This window comes from Diceros bicornis, chromosome 15, assembly GCF_020826845.1.
Source record: "Diceros bicornis minor isolate mBicDic1 chromosome 15, mDicBic1.mat.cur, whole genome shotgun sequence".
Taxonomy (NCBI): domain Eukaryota; kingdom Metazoa; phylum Chordata; class Mammalia; order Perissodactyla; family Rhinocerotidae; genus Diceros; species Diceros bicornis.
In genome coordinates this window covers 22,496,102-22,516,575 of record NC_080754.1, presented here as the reverse complement: position 1 = coordinate 22,516,575, position 20,474 = coordinate 22,496,102, and the positions used below count along the sequence as shown (strand labels likewise).

The 20,474-nt window shown below is 35.8% G+C and overlaps 1 protein-coding gene across 3 annotated transcripts in view; it reads left to right on the top strand.

The window, feature by feature from the left end:
• The window catches only part of POLQ (DNA polymerase theta), a 108,490-nt gene that overhangs the window by 73,755 nt on the left and 14,261 nt on the right, over positions 1–20,474 (top strand). The window contains exons 20-26 of one of the 3 annotated variants that reach the window (XM_058555879.1): positions 1,910–2,103; positions 5,610–5,747; positions 7,259–7,433; positions 9,829–9,955; positions 10,562–10,683; positions 14,482–14,666; positions 18,251–18,362. In XM_058555879.1, the coding sequence (XP_058411862.1) occupies positions 1,910–2,103; positions 5,610–5,747; positions 7,259–7,433; positions 9,829–9,955; positions 10,562–10,683; positions 14,482–14,666; positions 18,251–18,362 (1,053 nt within the window). Of the gene's footprint in view, positions 1–1,909; positions 4,107–5,609; positions 5,748–7,258; positions 7,434–9,828; positions 9,956–10,561; positions 10,684–14,481; positions 14,667–18,250; positions 18,363–20,474 lie in introns of those variants that run through there. The other 2 variants (XM_058555880.1, XR_009222226.1) reach the window with 2 other exon arrangements.

Here is a 20,474-nt window from a genome sequence, read left to right as displayed (position 1 = left end):
ATGTTTAAAATTGATTTATCTTCCTGGTGAATCAAACCTTCTGTCATTATGTTGTGACCAGCTCTACTACTAATAGGCTTTTTATTCTTAGTCTGTGTTCTGGAATGAATATGGCAGCACCAACTTTCTTTTGATTAATATTTACCTCACGTATCTTTTTTCTATCCCTTTTAACCTTTCTAGGTCCTTGTGCTTTAGATGTGTCTTATAAACAAAGTATAACTTAATTGTTTATTTTTCAAACTTACCTACTTTTTTACAAATTTACCAATTTATTGTGATTATTGATGTATTTCTATTCATTTCTATTCATCTCTTTTTTTATTTTGTAAATAATTCATTCATAGCCTATGCTCTGTGCTCTGTTCTAGCAATTCCTTATCTGCAATTCTTGGGGATCTAAGTCTGCTGTTTGTTGTTTCTGCTGAATCCCATTCATATTTCTTTGCTATCTTGTATTTTTCTTACTCTCTGTGAGTTCCAACACGATTTGATCAGTGGAGCCCTGCAGGCCTAACTTGAGGGAAGCCTTCCTTTAGAAGAGTTTTGCTCTTGCCTCTGCTGGTTACCAAACTACACCACACCCAAGGACCACACTAGCCTTCCTTGAGAGTTTTGGGTTCAGAACAGGAGTCTGAGGATCAGCTTCTCCTCCTGTTCTATTCCAAAGATCTGTATTCCCTCAACCTTTTGGGTATAGGACTTCATTCCCATGACAACTCAGCTCCTTCCTACTGCCTAAGGATCCACACTGGCTCCCTGTCACTCTGACTTCGTGCTGCTCTGACTGTTTTGTTCTAGTTCCTTATTTCTCTGGTCCCACATCCCATGAATTTCTGCTCTGGGTCCAGGCTTCCAAAGCCAGGCTCTGCCTGCCCAGTTAGAGGCCCATAGCTCTCACTTGTTTGTTTGCTTTTGGTGGTTATCAGTGTCTCTGGAGATCTCTCCTGCTGATTAAGACCAGTAATGCCTCAAAGAATGTGTGTATGTGGAGCTGGGAAGGGCAGGCCAGGATTACTCAGAGTCCTAGTGACCCATAGTACTGAAAGCTGAAGTCTTTGGTATGGATTTTTTTCTTAATGATTTAGGACAGCATTTCCCACAGTGCATTCTATGGACCCTTTTCAGGACGTTAATAAGTATCATATAAAATAAAGGATTTTATGGTCAAATAATTTCAGACTTTTGGTTAATACAAAATTAAATAATTCTCTTTGCTTCAAGTCTTCTCAGAGCCTTACATATATTAGCAGGCGTCATGAATATCCAAGAACAGTATATAAATGCTGAAACTCATGGTATACAGTGTCTCTCAACTCCACCCTTTCTACAGAGTATCTTTGAGACTAAAATTCTAATGAACATACTGGGAAAACTGATTTAGAATGAAGACTACTCTTGAGAAATGTGAGCCTATAGAAAAATACTCTGATTCTTACTTCAGGAATCTGATCCTTTACTCTTTGGTAAAAGCATTGGAAAATATAAAACCCCATATTTAGTTCTTTGTGCAAGCATGCATACCACAGGGCCAGGGATATTGGATATAATTTCAGAGAATTAACCCTTTGTAATCAGCTTAGCAAATAAGACTGGGTATCTTGCTCTTGCTAGAAATAGAAGCAGAAACGTTATCTTGAGAGAAATGTTGTCTCTTGTAATCCAGACTATTCACAAGATTGCCAATTCTTATACTGTCTGCAGAGACAAGGATAGTAGTCTAGTGCTTATGTGGAAAAGTGGAAAGTACTTTTACACCGTTCATTGTTGATTTGAGAATGCTGCTCGGAAGACTGAATCTTGAAGGATACCGTGTGTTGTGTCTGGATTTTCCTAGAAAAATTGTGTGTGTGTTTAGGTAATGATGCTGATCTAGAATTAATGTTTTACTTTTCTTTTTTTCTTCCAGATGTTTTCTGTAAAGTGGAAATGCCCTCTCAGTACTGCTTGGCCTTGTTAGAACTAAATGGAATTGGCTTTAGTACTGCAGAATGTGAAAGTCAGAAACATATAATGCAAGCCAAGCTGGATGCAATTGAGACTCAGGCCTATCAACTAGCCGGCCGCAGTTTTTCCTTCACCAGTTCAGATGACATCGCTGAGGTTGTATCATGGGGATAGAGAATTTAGAAAAGTAATTTTTAGAGTTAAAAATGATTTGCGTGTGTTTGATTTCCTAAATGTGTTTATCTAAATATCAAAGATCAATAAAAAAAAATTCAGTTAATCAGATTACTTTGGAGATATTCTAGCATCTAATTTATAAGTTATATCTATATTTATGAAATAGGAAGGTAGTAAAGAAGGCTCCTAGAATGTATGCTCCATGAGAAGGGAATTTGCCAGGAACAAAAGGGGCACTCAGTAACTATTTGTTGAACGAAACATCTGTAGTGGTAGTTGCATAACAGTGTAGCCGTTTCTTCATGAGGTTTGTTATTTTATGAACTCTCACTTCTTCCTCACCCCAAAATCTTTTGTTAGAATACAAAATTAAATATTTTTCTCATTTGTTAATGAAGGGATTTTTATGACTTTTTGCTTTTTTAAACCTTATTAGGATTTTTATCACCTTACATAAATTTTGACATAGTTTACTCTTATTTTTATTTTCAAAGTTTGGTGTTCTCTGCTCTCTCCACACTCCACGAAAGGTGATTGGGTTGCTTTAGAAGGGTTACAAATACGGGGTGGGTGCTTGATAGCATTGATGTTCTAGTGTCTTCTAGATGTGTTCAGTAATATAGCATATTGGTAGAGATCACAGGCTTTAGAGCCAGACTTCTTGGGTTTGAATCCTGCCTCCTCCATTTATTAACTAACTCCATAACCTTGGGCCAGTGCATCAACTCTTTATATCTCAACTTCTTCATCAGTGAAATGAGTTATGATAGAACTACTTCAGAGCGTTGTGAGGAGGGAATGATAAATGTAAAACACCTGGAATAGTGCCCGTCTCCTGGTAAGTGCTCAATAAATGTTGTATACACTCATAAAAATGCACTTTTTTTTTAAGCCACAGAGTTGTATGTTTTAAAAAAAAATGAGGAACTTTGTTTCTCCTAACCACGTGTTACGTTTGTACTGAATTCAGGGGTGCCTTTTTGGGTATTTTTTTATATTTTCTTTTGAGTTTTTCAGCCCAGAACTCCCCAAGCCAGTTGACAGCACATAAAATTACTTAGGGAACTTATCAAAAATATAGAATCTCTGGTTTTCAGCACATGTAGGCTTGGGGCAAAAGCAGGAATCTGTGCCCTTGTGATTCAGGTGAGCACTAAGGCATGTGAGCCAGAGGCCTAGACCAAACTCTGGGCTGGAATAAAAGGCCTTTGATGTTATTGGCTGTTCTTAGGTCTTCATGTTAAAATAGCAGTTATATTTAAGGTAATCTAACAGTTTCACACATTGACTATTTAATCCTTGGTGATTTTAAGTTGAATCTTTGAACCGGGCAGGATATCACTAATCATCTAGAGCTGCGCTGTCCAGTAGAGGAGCCACTAGCGACTTGTGGCTATTTAAATTTAATTAGAGTTTAATAAAATATATCAATTCAGTTCCTTAGTTGTGCTAGCCACATTTCAATGTTCAATAGCCGTGTGTGGCTGGGCTACCTTATTGAACAGTGCAAATATAGAACATTTCCATTATTGCAAAAAGTTGTTTTGGATGGTACTGGTCTAGAGCAGGGATCAGCACGCTACAGCCTGTGGGCCAGATCTGGCCTGCCACCTGTTTGTAAATAAAATTTTATTGGAACACAGCCAGACCTGTCCATTTACATATTATCTGTAGCTGCTTTTGTTCCTGTAATGGCACAGTTGAGAAGTTGTGACAGACAGTAAAACCTGCAAAGCTGAAAATGTCTGTTATCTGACCCTTTATGGGAAAAGTTTGCTGACCCCTGGTCTAGAAGTAAGTGTAGGGTAGTGGAAGGAGTTAGAAGACTCTGGGTTCTAATTCCTAATTCTACTACTTTCTTGCCACGTAATATTGAGTGAATTTCTTCAACTGTCTAACGTTTTCAGCTTTGTCACAGATTTCTTATAAAGATTACATGCGATGATACATGTTAAAGCACCTGCCATAACGGCTGGCACATAGTAAGTGATTAATCAGTATTAGTGCCTCTTGCCCCTGTTTAGTTCAGCCCCCTCATTCCACAGATGTATTCACTGAGACCTGAAGAGGTAATTTATGTATGAAGTTTTCACAACTAATTCTGAAAGAGTCACCAAAAATAGAAGCTTAAGATAAAGAACTTTTAAATACATAACTTGAGATCTTTGAATTGTCTTAATCATGATAGTTCTCCCTTCCTGGGATTGTTGATTTATTGCTACTTTAATAATGTTTCATTTTTCCTATTCAGTTATTTGATTCTCTCTCTTATCCTGCCATTCATATACACTTTGATATGTGTACTGGTGTTGACTGATAAAATACGGGACATTCAGTTAAATTTGTATTTTAGATAAACAATGGACAACATTTTAGTATAAGTATGCTCCATGCAATTAAAATTTAATTGGGTATCCTGTAATTTTATTTGCTAAATATGACAACCCTAATCCCTACACATGCATATCTATATAACACAATTCTTGGGCAAATAGTTACTAATGTCCATAGTAAGCCTCAATAACTTTCATACCCAGTTATTCCCACTACTTAAAACTGGAACCAGATCTTTGTTTCTGTCATCACTACTGTTCTAGGAAAGCACAGGTATTCTTTCCTTCCACCACTGGCCCAACTTGTGGAAAAAATTCTTATCCTTATGCAAATGGTTTTAATTTTTAAGATTATTACTGGGAAAATAACCCGAGGTTCACTAAAGCCCACTCAACGTATATAAATGAATGAGTAGAGATAGTAGATAGTGTTCTGAGTTGCCTGAGTTTTAACCCCTCTGATTTGAACTAGTGAGTTTTAGGTATATATGGGATGTTCCTCTGCCCCTGAGCCTGGATCCCTACCCTATATAGGCCTGTTTTCTTCAGTGGGTGCTTACTGACCACTCTCTAGCTTTCATTATTGTTACATTCAGTTGGCCACCTTCTCTTGACTTTTTGTACCCAGGGACTCACAGGGTCCAGCCTTATGGTGGTGGAATTAGACGGCTTTTGGGACCCCTTCCTACCTTAGTGTTCTCTGATTTTTGTGATCACACAATAGCCACGAAGGCTCCCATGTTGACCCTCTGTGGGGCTTAAATATTGAGCAGCTATGTTGGTTACCACGTCAAAGTGTATTTAGGAGAACTCATAATCCTCAGAGTAACCTAAAGTCTCAGTGTCAATAGCTTATTCATCACTTGTTTAGCAGAGTATACATTCCTGTATTCTTGACTGTGTAAAACCCTGGTGTTAGTATTAATCTGATAATACCTAAATTAGGATATGGAGAGCCTATTAACATATAAATTTTCATTTTCATTGTATTATTTATTAAATGTGATAATTCCAAATTGTCCAAAAAATCCCACATTCTTCCGACCCATGTTGAACTGTATAGATTGTTTTCTCAAATAACTTTTTACAGCATTTTTGAATGACAGTATTTACAATTTGATTCTTAACTAAAGAAGCATTAATTTCTTGCAGGTTTTATTTTTGGAATTGAAGTTGCCACCAAATGGAGAGATAAAAAACCAAGGCAGCAAGAAAACTTTGGGTTCTACCAGAAGAGGGAATGACAATGGACGCAAACTAAGGCTGGGAAAACAGTTCAGCACTAGTAAGGTGCTCTTTGGGGCAGTCACAGGACAGAATCTGAACTACTTTTAGCATTTTGGTGTCTTGAAGGAATGCTGATGAAATCAAGATCCAACGTAGCCCACCATTTGAATTTATCCAGATAAAAACAAATTGGTTTGTGGTTCAGCTGCCCACAAAAACTGTGGAGACATTCCAGTATGGCAAAATCTGGACTATAATCTGAGTTAGCAATTGTGTCCTTCCTATCATTAAAACAGTATAAGGTTTGTAAACTCAGGCCTGTAGACATTATTTAATTATTGACATCTGCTACTCTTAGACTTCCAGTATAATGTGATTTGTATAGTTCCTTGAACATGAACAAAAGTATGGAAGAATTAAAGGAAAAAAACCAAGCCAATATAAATATAAATAAATAAATAAATAAAATAAAACTTTTTTTTTCCAATTCCAGGGCAAAATAGTACGTTTTCCATGAGTTTGTTTCAAGAATCTAATCTGCTAATTTCAAAGTAAAATTGCTCATCATGACCCATGGAAACTGTGTGCATGGGAGAGAAGAAAGAAAGGGCTTAATTTTGCATTTTTATTGAATGAATTTTCAATAGAAAAAATAGGAGTAGAAAGTACAGCCACAGCAGCTGTGGAAAGAGCAGTCCAAGTTGCCATTCTGTAGAATTTTGACCCTAATATCATTAACTTTGACTTGCCTGCGTTGGGAAAGTTTCCACGGCTCCATTCTGTATCAAAACTTTTTATTTGATCTCACTGGCCCTTTTCTCTTTCAAGTTTCTAATCCTTAATAGTTCATCAAATTCTGTAGTATGGAAAATTCAAAGTTTTAAAGATAAATGTCTTCTGATTTCCTTGATATGGAAACTATGAAAGTATTAGGGCAAAAAGGGAAAAAAAACCTGGGAAACTTCCAATCACATGAGGAATGAAGGAGGAAAATATAGATAAAGAAAAGAGAAGATGTAAACTCTTGGGTGGGGTGTGGGGAGCCAGTTACTTTTCTAAGTTCACGTCTCATTGATTTTTTCCAAAGGTAGATCTAAATTGATATTAATATGTTTACATTTTATAATCTATAGTTATCATAGTTTTATCATTGTAGTGATTTCCAAAAAACCCAAACAGTAATTTTGAGTTGAAAATACAGGAGTTAACAAATTTAAACTTAAGTAGTAGATAATAACAACAACAAACACACACATAGAGACAGAGATTGGATTGGTGGTTACCAGAGGGGAATGGGGGAGGAAGGGGGGTGAAAGGGATAATTCGGCACATGTGTGTGGTGATGGGTTGTAATTAGTATTTGGGTAGTGAACATGATGTAATAGATGCAGAAATAGAAGTATAATGATGTACACCTGAAATTTATACAATGTTATAAACCAATGTTACTGCAGTAAACAAAAAAATAAAAATAAAAATAAACTTGAGACTATATGTTTTACCTAAAAGAGATTCTAGTTTGCTATGGAATTTGGACAAGAATCCGATCTTACCTTATTATATTTCTTTGGCAGGATATTTTAAATAAATTAAAGGCATTACATCCTTTACCGGGCTTGATACTAGAGTGGAGAAGAATCACTAACGCTATTACCAAAGTAGTGTTTCCCCTACAGCGGGAAAAGCGTCTGAATCCTTTTCTTGGAATGGAAAGAATCTATCCTGTATCACAGTCACACACTGCTACAGGTAATGAGGAATCTTAAATATGGATAATATCGAATTTTAAAAGAAAAAAATTTTCATCTGTAATATTTGCTTATGATGACCAAGGAATTCAAGTTTTGATCATTGGGTTCAATGAAGTTCCATAAACGCTTATGAAATGCATACTACCTCCAAAGCATGGATGGCTACCAGCTAGATACAGAGATGAGATTTAGTAAGATATAGTTCCTGCTTTCAAGTACTATATAGAGTAACTGTGATGTCTGAGACTGCTTTGGATGAGAATATACCCAGGAATTAAATATTTATTTGAGTCAGTGATGTTATCTAATTTCAGTCTCAGCCCACTCCCAAACCTCTTAAGATTCTCTCCAAGTTGAATCTTTGTAGGATTTGGGCATCTGTATAAAGTGAGTGTCTTATTTTACTCCATTAGAAAAGAAAACAGTGCAGTCGTTTGGGTGTCTCATGGCCCTCTTGGTATAGCTATGAGTGTAATTTGTGAGGAAAAAAGCATTCTTTCTCTAGGCAGTGCAAAACTCTAACTATTTGCCACATGCAATATGCAGTAGAAGAAAGGGCAGTGTTAACTCCTGCATAGGGAAGGCTGTTTAGATTAGTGGTATAGAATGTGGGCTTTGATATCAGATGTTTACAAGGTTTGAATCCTGGTGCTTTGAATCTTTAGACAAGGGACTTAACTTCTCAGTGCCTAAGTTTTCTCATGTATGAAACAGGGTAATAATAGTCCTACCTCACTGGGCCATCCTGACGATTAATTTAGAGTAGTGCATGGCACTTAGCGCAGGGCTCATTATCAGTTGTTGCTGTTATTAAAAATGGAGACACCATGAAGAGCTGCTTTTCTCTCTGCTTGCTTATTCTCTGTTCTAAACAACTTCTCTTTTTCTTCTTTCCTATTTAACTAACCTCTTGGTCCTTCCTAGCCGTTTCTTGCCTTGTTGGTATTTCAATTTCATTTTGAAACATACGCTAATGCTGTAAACTTATGTAAAATGAATACTTGGTGAAAAAACAAAATCAACCTAGAGTTTTCAAAGGTGTTGCACATTTATTCGTTGCTTATAAAGCAGAAAGTAATCAATTCCTTTTTTTTTGATTGGTTTTCATCATTGTATGCTTATATTTAAAGAATATTTTAGAAATACAAACTTAGCTAAGCACAGTAAAGCCATTTCATTATTAGAATTTATTTCCATGAAACTACATCCATGTTTTGTAATTTATTTTTGCCGTCTTGTTTGTCTGCCAGTGTTACCTCACTAATTCAAACAATAGACCTGAATATTAAGTATTGTAAAAAAGAAGACAGAAACTTGGATTCCTTCCCCTGCTGTTTGTTTCCTTTGTAACATTGAACAGGCCATTTGATGATAATAAGTATATTAATATCTACCATTTATTGAGCACTAATTTTGCTAAAAGCTAAATAACAAGGACATAATATCAGAGGTTTATTCAGAAAAACAATATCCAAGGTACTTAAAATATCTGATTCATTAAAAGAAGATATTATATATAGTAGCTAGTAGAGAGCCTGCTACAATGGAATGTATCATAAAACAGAGAATTTTGTATCACTATGTGTGTATTATAAAAACTGCAGTAACAAAGTCTGTCACCCAAACTTGTTTTGAACAATGCTTATGTGTTTTAGAAAAATTCAACCAATAAGTAAAAATAAATAAAATGTAAAATATTTGGGGGGAAATAAATGCTATAAGCATTAAAACAAATAGCTTTCTGTTTCCTAGAAAGTTCATTAACCACCTGATTCTAATGTCCAGCCATGTCAGTACTCCGGTTGATTCTCCTGGTGAGTGATGATGATGAAGAAACTGGCCAGGTGCTGTCTAGAAAGGTGGTGTCGCTACTGTCCCCCTCCCACATTAGCTAACTCCTCTGGCGCCAGTTGTCCCTCTTCAACACTCAGTTGTTCTTCTGCTCTAGATCCTCTTCTCTGTATCTTGTGCATTCCTGGCTTTTAAAGACTCTGACAGTCATTTCTCCTAGGATCCATTTGATTGGTCTTTACTCAGTACAACTGCTAACATCTTATAGTGCTGACATCTGGTACTCATTGTAGCATAGGAATAGTTCAGTTTATCAAATTACTTCATATCATGGGATTGTTTTCTAGAGAGCTAGGTTAATGTAAAAGCATTGTATTGTAGCTGATTCATGTATGCACTTACACTGGGATTGGTCATGTATTTATTTTATCATTGTTAGACACATGAACATAATGAAAAATATTTCATTTAAACATGAATTTATTTTAGTTTAGCAATAATAGAGCATGCATTTTTAAGATAATTCAGAAATACAATTACTGTTAAAATAAATGTCAGATTTTCCCCCTCTAATTTTATGTCTTCATTTTGCTTGATTTTAGGACGAATAACCTTTACAGAACCAAATATTCAGAATGTGCCAAGAGATTTTGAGATCAAAATGCCGACACTAGTAGGGGAAAGCCCGCCTTCCCAAGCCCTAGGCAAAGGCCTACTTCCCATGGGCAGGTAGACTCTTTCTCTGAATTTGTGTTAATGTACTTTTGTGAGTATGAATGGCTCAAACATAGCCTATTAGACAAAATAATGAAATTAGTTTAATTTTCTGATCCGGGAATACACATTCTATCCTAGGCACTATCCGTTTCAAACCCTGAGTCTGTCTATAAAGAAGCTAGTTGATGGTGAAAGGCTGAAAACCTGGGCCACTAATTAAATCAACCAGCAAAATATGCTTAAGTCGAATACTAAAGGGAAGAGTTTAGCAATGTCAGGAACATCCTCCCTCCTGCCTTTCCCATATACACACGAAGGGGAGAAAAAGCACAGATAATTTAAACTGGATATGGTCAAAGAGATTTCTTGAGTTGAGCTGAATGTCAGTGAATTATCTCAGAAGCAGTTTGTGGGAAAGGTTATTACAGAAATGTCTTAATTCCTATTTAACTGAACATTTGCTAAAAAAATCTAGTATCTTTGTTAAGCTTTGAAATGAGTTTCAAATAATAAGATTTTCAAGATTCTTAGATGGAAATACTGACTTTACTGAAAAATCAGACCTTTTTCATATATTTGAGATGGTTTCATGTCCGGTTGATGTTGTTTGCATGGCAGAAGAGGAAATAAGAAGGGTTGTGGCCTAAACCTTGGGCACCAGGCACAGGCAGAGGAGAGAGCCTCAGACAGAGGAGTGCCATTTTCAGTCAGCATGCGACATGCCTTTGTACCTTTCCCAGGTAAGGTGGCTGACGAGTTTTGAGCTTCTCATTGCTGTGGGAATGGTTTTCAAAGCACTGATAAAGCCTGCATTGTAAATAAGACTCGTCCTTTCTTCTCTTCAGTGTAGCCTCATTTTCCTCTTTGTGTTGCCAGGTTTATAACAGTCATCGTTGTCTTCATGATCATATGTTTAAGGCAACAATATTTTATACTGCTTTGGTTTAAAATTTTTAAATTAAATTAAATGTGTGTGAATTCTGTCTGAAAATTTCTGTCAATTAAATGTAGTGTTTAGTACATTTACATCTAAAGTAATTATTGATATATGGTTGGATTTAAGTCTACTATCTTGTTTTTTATATTTTATTCTGTTTATTTTTTTAAAACTTTAAATGACTATTTTTATTATTCTATTTTCTCTATTGTCTTATTGACTATATATCTTAAATGTTTTAGAGTTTACAATATGCATCGTATCACAGTTCATCTTCAAATAATTTTATACCACTTCATGCATAATGTAAGGAGTTTTTTTCATTTCCCCTTTCTTACATTAGATTGAATTTCTGTGACTGTTATAAACTCTGCTATGTAGTTATTGATTTTGCTTTAAACAGTCTAATATCTTTCAAAGAAATCAAGAAACAAATGTGTCTTTTCTATCCACTTTTTACCATTTCTGATACTCTTCATTCCTTGGAGTAGATTCAAGTTTCCATCTATTACCATTTTTCTTCACCCAGAGTACTTCCTTTAAGGTTTCTTCTGGTGCAGTTCTACTGACAATGATTTCTCTCAGCTTTTCCTGTCTCTAATTTCTTTATTTTATCCTTCTTTTGAAATATACTTTTATTTGACATAGATTTCTAGGTTTACAGTCCTTGTCTTTCTGCACTTTAAATATGTGTTTCCCTTAGCTTCTGGTTTGCATTTTGTCTCATGAGAAGCATACCACCATTTTTCTTGCTATTCCTCCAAGCGTAACGTATCTTTTCCCTGGATGTTTTTTTAAATTTTTTGTTTGTTATTCAGTTTTAGCAATTTTATTTGGGCATGAGTCTCTGGGTAGTTTTTCATGCTTTGCTTCTTGGATTTTTGAATTTGCTGAATTTTCTGTTTGCTTAGTTTTATTTTTTTTTTGGAATCTATGTGCTTATATAAAGCTTATATATTTTTCATTAAATTTGGAACATTTTCAACCATTAATTTTTGTCCCCCTCTCTCTCTCTTCCTATTACTCCAAATACATGTATGTAATACTAGGTATTGTCCCACAGATCGGTGAAGCTTTTTTCTTTTCCTTTTTATTCCCCTCTCCCTGTTTTTTTTCACCCTGTGCTGCAATGGATCTTTCCTTTGACTGTTTTAATGTTCACAGATCTTTTCTTCTACAGTGTCTAATTGCTGTCACATCCTTCTAGTGAATTTTGCATTTCAGATGTTGTATTTTTAGTTTTGGAATTTTCATTTGATTTTTTTGTGTAGTTTCTATTACTTTTTCGCAATTTACTATTTGTTACATCATTATGTTCATGTTTCTTTAAATTCTTGAACATATTTGTGGTAGCTATTTCAAATTCCATCATCTCTGTAATTTCTAGGTCATTTTTCTATTGATTGAATACTTCCCTGGTCAAAGTTACATTTTCCTGGTTCTTCATGTTTCTAGTATTATTTATTGTATGCTGGAACTTATGGTTGCTACGTTGTTCATTCTTTGGATTTTGTAGTCTTCATTAATAGCATTTTGAGACTTTTAAAGCTTTGTTAGCAAATGTTTGGAGTAGCTTTTCTTCTGGGGTAGATTAGCTTTGATTGTAAGGTGTGGCCTTGCTGGGATCTCTGCTTGGTGCTCAAGTTGTTTAACAAGGTCTCTCCACTCAGTCTGGTCAGAGCTCGAACATTTCTCAACACGCAAGGGCATGTTGTTCAAGTAGTTGTTCAGCTGACAGCTGTGCAATGGTGGTTGCATATTTCTTTGGTAATAGTTATTCCTTTGGTGTTTATTCTTTACCTGATTCTCTGAACTTTCTCCCTGCACAGCTTAGTATTTGGTCAAAAATCCAAGGGATTACTGTGCATATTTCTGGTGCTTCTTTTTTGCACAGCTCCTTTCTCTCCAAATTTTCACAAATTCTAGCTGCCTCAGTAGGCCCAAACTCCGGTTTCTGCTTCCTCAGCTCAGAGAGACCACAGTGCTTTGTTTTGTCTCCCTTCCCTGCAATGCATTCTGGAGCATGCCTCCATTCGGAAACCCGAGACAGCTGCGTGGTTCACCTCATCTTCTCTTTTCCTCTCCTTCTCAGGGATTATAGTTCTGCATTGCCTGTTGTTCAACATCTGAAAATAGTTTTTCCATATATTCTGTCTGGTTTTATCTTGTTTATGGCAGGAAGGCCATAGAACTTGTGGTTATGTGTTTTAAATCGTATTCATATATTTTTTAATTGTCATTTCATTCACGTCGATAAGAAATCAAAATATGTAAAAGGTATATATTGAGAAGCTTTGCTTCCTTCCCTGTCCTAGCTACCCTTTTATCTACAACTCTTATAAATAACTACATATGAGTTTTTTATATATCCTTCCAGTATTTTTATACAGATATAAGCAAATATGAATATGTAATATTTTCTTCCTCTATTCTTATAAAAAAATAAATGTTCCATGTACACTGCTGTGTGCCTTGCTTTTTTCATTTAATGTTTTTATACTGGAGACTTGTGATTATCAGTAAAGAAATTTGAACATAAACTAGTTTAATCTGTGTGCAGGTAATCTGTGCAGCAATCTGCGTGCTTGTTTGCTGAGTCACAGCGTAAAAACCTGTTTAATTTTGATGGATATTGTCAAATTGCCATCTAATGGGGAACAGTTACCATTTACTTCCCAGTAACAATATATGAGTATTTCTTTCTCAGCCTTGCCACAGAGTATGCTGTCCAACTTCTGGAGTTTTGCAATATAAGTAGAGAAAAATTGTTTCTTGCTGTAGATTTAATTTGCATTTCTTTTATTGTGAATGAAGTTGAGCATTCTTAAATATGTTTAAGGTTCTTTTGTTTTGATTATTTCTGTGAACTGCTTGTTTATGTTTTGTCTTGTTCTTGATTTGTAGCACCTCTTTTTTATTATATGGCAATGAGTCCTTTGTAACATCAGTTGCAAATATTTTTCCTACTTTTCTTTGGACTCTGCTTTTATTTTATTTGTTTTATTTTTGCCATGCATATCTAATCCAGTCGTTTCTAATCCATAAGTAAATTATCTGAATCTTTTTAATAACTCTTCTTCACATATCGACCACTTGATTTTTTTCATTGAATGTCTTTGTTATTGTCAAAGCAGAGCACACATTTCTCTCCAGCCCACTTAAAATGTGCACATATTAGCAACCAGTTTCTTCATTCATTCATTTAACAACTATTTAAGGGCTTATTATGTTCCAGGAACTGTGTAAGGTTTTCTATGGAATGCAAAGGAAAATTAAGTCTCCCATCTCTAATGGCTCAGTGCTACATGGCAGAGGCATGAAAGAACTGTTTTAGATTATGTGGCAGGTGCTGGGGGAACACTGAGGAAAGCACTACCACAGTGGTTAGGGGGCAGAGGTCAGGAGTGGCTTTACACATACTACATATACTTGAAAGTTAAATGGAAAAAAATGATCTAAGTTACAGAACTGAATTGCATTGTCAACTAAATTTGCGAATTCCTGAATTGCATGTTAGAACTAAATTTCTGTCATCCTGCTCAATTATATAAAACTTAGATTTGTCTTTGTATCAGCTTTATCAAAATCATTTCTTCTTCAGGTGGTGTAATATTAGCTGCTGATTACTCTCAACTTGAACTGAGGATCTTGGCTCATTTATCCCATGATCGTCGTCTCATTCAAGTATTAAACACTGGAGCTGATGTTTTCAGGAGTATTGCAGCTGAATGGAAAATGATTGAGCCAGAGTCTGTTGGGGATGATCTGAGGCAACAAGCAAAGCAGGTGATCTTAGTGAACGTGCTTAACATAAATGATGAGAATTTTACTGAGTCAAAAAACTTTAAAAGTTGTCTCGATCATTGGCAGTTGAGGAATGATTTCTCCATCTTTGGATCTTTCAAACCATGTTCATCTGAACCTGTCTCATGGTATTCATTACACTTTCCTTCACAGAGTCAGTAGAAAGAATCAGATAGACTTGGTCTGAGGCTACATAGTGTCAAGAAAGCCATATGCATTAGTGGTAGATATTGTGGTGGTGGTACTTGTTATTTATGTGTGTGTGTGTATGTGTGTGTGTATTTTTTAAATCTCTTTCTAGTCTGTAAGCATCCATATTTTCACACAGCGTTGAGCCACAATGCTTTTTTTAGAAAGATACTCTCTAAATGTTTGTTGAAAAATAAATATTACTGAGTTGTGGATTATAATTAATAACTGATAGCTTTTTAGTTTTTTGAGGCCATTGGTTAAGCTAATCTACCTGTGCAACTTCATACTGCCCTGGGACCTTTGAAGTGGATCCATATTAGTTCCTACTCCTGGGTGACTGTCAGGCACAGAGAAAGTCAAAGGCCACATTTACACCATTTCCTGGCCTGGATTAACACTGATACTTCCTTACCCCATGACCTGTGGGAAATCTGATACCATTTTCAAGAGAGTAGGATTGTTGGCTGAGGTAAAGGCACACCACTCCCACCTCTAAGATCCCCTTCACCAGTTTTACGTTTACACTTCTGTTTACTCACAGCTGTAATTCTTGACTAGCTCATTAGGCATGAAACACTTTCTCTCACCACTGCCTGTTTAGCACCAACACTTGTTTCCTCCACTATTTAGAAAGCCAGCTTTGTCCTTCTGTTTAATCTTCTCTGGGCTCCTGCATTTAGCAAAAATCAAACTCTAGGTAAAGTAGGTAATATTCCAGTATTTAATCTTCATAATAAACCTATGAAATAGGTATTATTATTGTCTCCATTTTTTATAGGAGGAAACTGAGGCACAGAAAGTTGCTAATCTGCTTGAGGTCATACAACTATAAGTGGTGGAGCCAGGATAAGTTCAGAATGCCAGAACTTAGACATTCTGACTCCATAACCTAAACATTTATCCACTGATGATAGTTACCTCTATTTAATAAGTTCTTGCATCATTTAATAGTGTTCATGCTATACCATTTTTTCTCCTATATCACCATGCACTGAACCATCTAATCCTTGAGTCTTGCTGACATCTCAGCCAGTGCTGATATAATATCCAAGTTAACAGAAAAAAAGTAGGAGTCATAACAAAATAAAACTTAAAAGGATCAAAAAGGAAAAGAAAAAAGGATGAAAAAATCCCTCTAACTGTATTAAAAAAAAAAGGAAGACAACAAAAAACCTCTAGCTGTCTTATCACATTAAAAATATTTTGGAATTCTGATAATCATTTTTTGCAAATTATCTTTTTGAATTTTATTGAACAACATTTTATAGAGCTTGCTTTATGTCAGGCAGTTTCCTAAACACTTATGAGTAATAACTCATTTAATACTAACAATCTAACAATGTAGGTATTACTATCCTCATTTTATGGAAGAAGAAATCAAGATACCAACAGTTTAGGTAGCTTGTGCAAGATAATACATCTTTTAAATGCTGGAACTAGGATTTTAACCCAGGCAATACTTATTGTTAAATCAGAGTTTCTTTATTAACCTATTTAGATCATTTCCCTCCACAACTCCCAGAATTTCCTCAGGAGTTTGTGTTTAACCCAAATGAATTCTGCAGTTGTGGGATTTCAGGTGGCTATCAGGTGAAGAGGATATTTATTTGCAATGAAATTTCCCTATTATCAAGCCATGAAGCCTACTCTTCCTGCATTTTTAGTCCTATCCAAGGGTGAAGAAAAGAATGTTTGTAATGTTTCTCTTTCCTGACTCCTAGGCACCTCTAAGGAGAAGTTAAGGAGGTTTTATGAGGAGTAGAAAGCTGCTCTGAAGACTGCTGGATAAATGACAGAGTCAGAAATAAGTCTTCCCTTTTCAATCACTAGGATTATTTTCTTAAACCCCACACACATTCATATTCGTTCATATTCTGCACCCCCAACCCCTCAAAATAAGAAGTAGTCATGAATGAAGATTCGGTCAACAACGGACTGCATATATGACGGTGGTTCCATAAGATTAGTACCATACAACCCATGTGTGTAGTAGGCTGTACCATCTAGGTTTGTGTAAGTATGGTAGGGGAGGAAGAAATTTTCCTCTACCCTTCTAGATTCTTCTGGCTGGTCTAAGAATTAAATTGACATGAGACAGATCAACAGGAGAAAAACAAAAGTTTAATAACATGTATACATGGGAGAAACCAGGAAAACTGAGTAACTCACCAAAATGGCCAAAGCCCTCGCCTTAAATACCATCCACAGCTGAAGACACAAGAAGATGTTGGGGGTGGGGAGAGTTAGGGACTTCAAAGGGAAGGAAGGCAATTCACAGGTAGGTGAAAAGGAGCAAATGTCTGGAAAACAAGTGTTTGGCCACATGGAAACAGAAGAACACAGAGGGGAGCCCAACAAACCAGGGTTTTCTAGGTTCCTCCCTGTCCACCACCTAGTTCATGTTATGCTAAGGTGATAGCTCCCTTCCTGAGACAGGTTTTTTTATCTGAATTCTTTCAGGCAGTTAAAGGGAAGATAACAAAAACTTCTGAGTCTTTTGTTTCTTAAAAATAATCAGCCTAAAGTAATCCTCATGTTAAAAGACCATTCTGATGGCAAATTTTGTTCCCCTTCAGTGCACTCTATGTTCTCACACGAGGAATTTGCCTAATGATGCATTTTTCAGAAGGTATCCCCATCGTTAAGCTACAGATGGCTGTATTGCTAAAAGGCAGAAAAGATGTTTATTGGATATCAGCTTCCATGGATCTAACCCAAAAGCAGATGTAATCATTTCTCAGACTCACTATGAAATAAAAAGTTTACCGGTGGTTACCAGAGGGGAAGGGGGAAGGGAGGAGGGCGAAAGGGATAATTTGGCACATGTGTGTGGTGATGGGTTGTAATTAGTATTTGGGTGGTGAACATGATGTAATCTATGCAGAAATAGAAGTATAATGATGTACACCTGAAATTTATACAATGTTATAAACCAATGTTACTGCAATAAACAAAACAAAACAAAAGAAAAAGTTTACCAAATTTTGATCCTAATGAACTTTTTTGTGTGTGTGAGGGAGATCAGCCCTGAGCTAACCTCCGTGCTAATCCTCCTCTTTTTGCTGAGGAAGACCGGCTCTGAGCTAACATCTATTGCCAATCCTCCTCCTTTTTTTCTTCCCCAAAGCCCCAGTAGATAGTTGTATGTCATAGTTGCACATCCTTCTAGTTGCTGTATGTGGGACGCGGCCTCAGCATGGCCGGAGAAGCGGTGCGTCGGTGCGCGCCCAGGATCCGAACCTGGGCCGCCAGTAGCGGAGCGCACACACTTAACCGCTAAGCCACGGGGCCGGCCCCTAATGAGCTTTTTATATTTGAGTTTTATGTAGTTGTGGCTTTTAATTTACTTACAGAGTGTGATGACTCCCTTTCAGATTTGCTATGGAATCATTTATGGAATGGGAGCTAAATCTCTGGGAGAGCAGATGGGCATTAAAGAAAATGATGCTGCTTGCTACATTGACTCCTTCAAATCCAGATACACAGGTAAAGAAGCCTTGAGTGTTAATTATCTTCTAGATACTATTGTTTTCAACTATCTTTCCATACTTTATTACTTTTAAAATATTTGTTACAGAATTTTCTATTAACGTTTCTATTAATCAGAAGTTTCCATCTGGCATTGTTAATTAAATAACATTAATCTTATTATGAATATTTGCTAAGATGTGCTTTTGTCATAAAAGTAGAGACAGAAATGGAATAGCAAAATGCAGTTGATGTATATGCCGCTGTGTCATTGTGAACATCTTATAAATTCTTGGAATTGTCCTGTGCTTTAGGTTTAGATAGCTTTAATTTGAAACAGTAAACCATGGATTAAATGTACCAGAAACCATGAGAGAACAATTGCTGTTATAGAGCAGTTTGAGTATCATTGTTTTAAATTATCTCTTGTTTTGGCAGTTTATTGAGGTATAATTTACATGCAACAAGATTCACCCTTTTTAGGTGTGTAGTTCTGTGAGTTTTGACAATAGTCATATAATATATACCACAACCAAGATGTGGAACCATCACCCCAGCACCCCCGAAAGTTCTTTTAAGTCCCTTTGTAATAAACCCTGTTCCCAACCCCCAAAAGAAAACTTTATTCACGTGTGACATGACCTTGTACATAGAAAATCATATGAATTTTACAAAAACAACTACTAGAACAAAGAACTAAATTTAGCAAGGTCCCACCATACAAGGTCAGTTTATAAAAATCCGTTGTATTTCTATATACTAGCAACAAACAATTAGTGAATGAGGTAAAAATACAACCATTTGCAATAACATCAAAAAATATGAAATACTTGGGATAAATTTGACAGAGTATGTGCAAGACTTTATTGAAAACTCCAAAGCAATTCTGAGAGAAATCGAAGAATACTTAAATAAATGTGAGATTTACCATGTTAATTTATTAGAAGGCACAATACTGTTATGACGACGGTTGTCTGTAAATTGTTCTATAGATTCAATGCAATTCCAATAAAAATTCCATTAGCTTTTGTGTAGAATTTGACAAGCTGATTCTAAATTCATGTGGAAATTCAAAGGGCCTGAAATAACTAGAATAATTTTTTAGGTAAAAGTACAATGTTGAGTAATTACATTCTTTGATTTAAAAACTTATTATAAACTGCAATAATCAAGATAGGCATGAGGGTAGACAGAGAAAACAAGGAGTCACAATAAAGGGTCCAGAAATAGACCTATATGTATATGGTGAATTGATTTTCAACAAAGTTGCCATGGTAAGTCAATGGATGAAAGATGATCTTGTCAACAATTGGTGCTAGAGCAACTGGATACCAGTAAGCGAAAAAAATAAACTTCAACTTTTATCTCACACTATATTCAAAAATTAACTTGATATGGAGCGTAGACTTAAAAGTAAAAGCTAAAACTATAAGTCTTCCAGAAGTAAACAGAGGAGAAAAGCTTTTTGACATTGAGGTAGGCAAAGATTTCTTAGGTGATAATAACACTGAATTAACCATAAAAGATTAACATTGATAAAAGACACCATTAAGAAAATGTAATGGCAAGCCACAGACTGAGAGAAAATATTTGCAGTTCCTATTATCTAACAAAAGACTTGCACCCAGATGTATAAAGAACTCTTACAACTCAATGCTAACAAGGTAAACAATCCAATAAAATAAAGGTTAAAAGATTTGAACAGACATATCAGAAAAGAAGATATATGAATGACCACATCGAATGTTTTCATCATTAGTCATCAGGGAAAAGCAAATTAAAACCACAAGGAGATACCATTAAAAAACCTTAGAATGGCAAAAATTAAAAACATTGTTTTTCTTTTACATTGCTGGTAGGGTTGTAAAATGGTACAACCACCTTGGAAAACAGTATGGCTTTTTCATGCCAAGTTAAACATACACCTAACCATATGATCCTGCAATTCTACTTTTGGGTATTTGCTGAAGAAAAATGACAACATATATCCAAAGAAAGACTTGTACGTGAATGTTATAGCAGTTTTATTTATAACAGCCAGAGATTGGGAACAGTCCAAATGTCTGCCAACAGGATTGTGGATAAACAGATTTTGGTATAACTGCAATGGAATACTACTAAGCAAAAGAA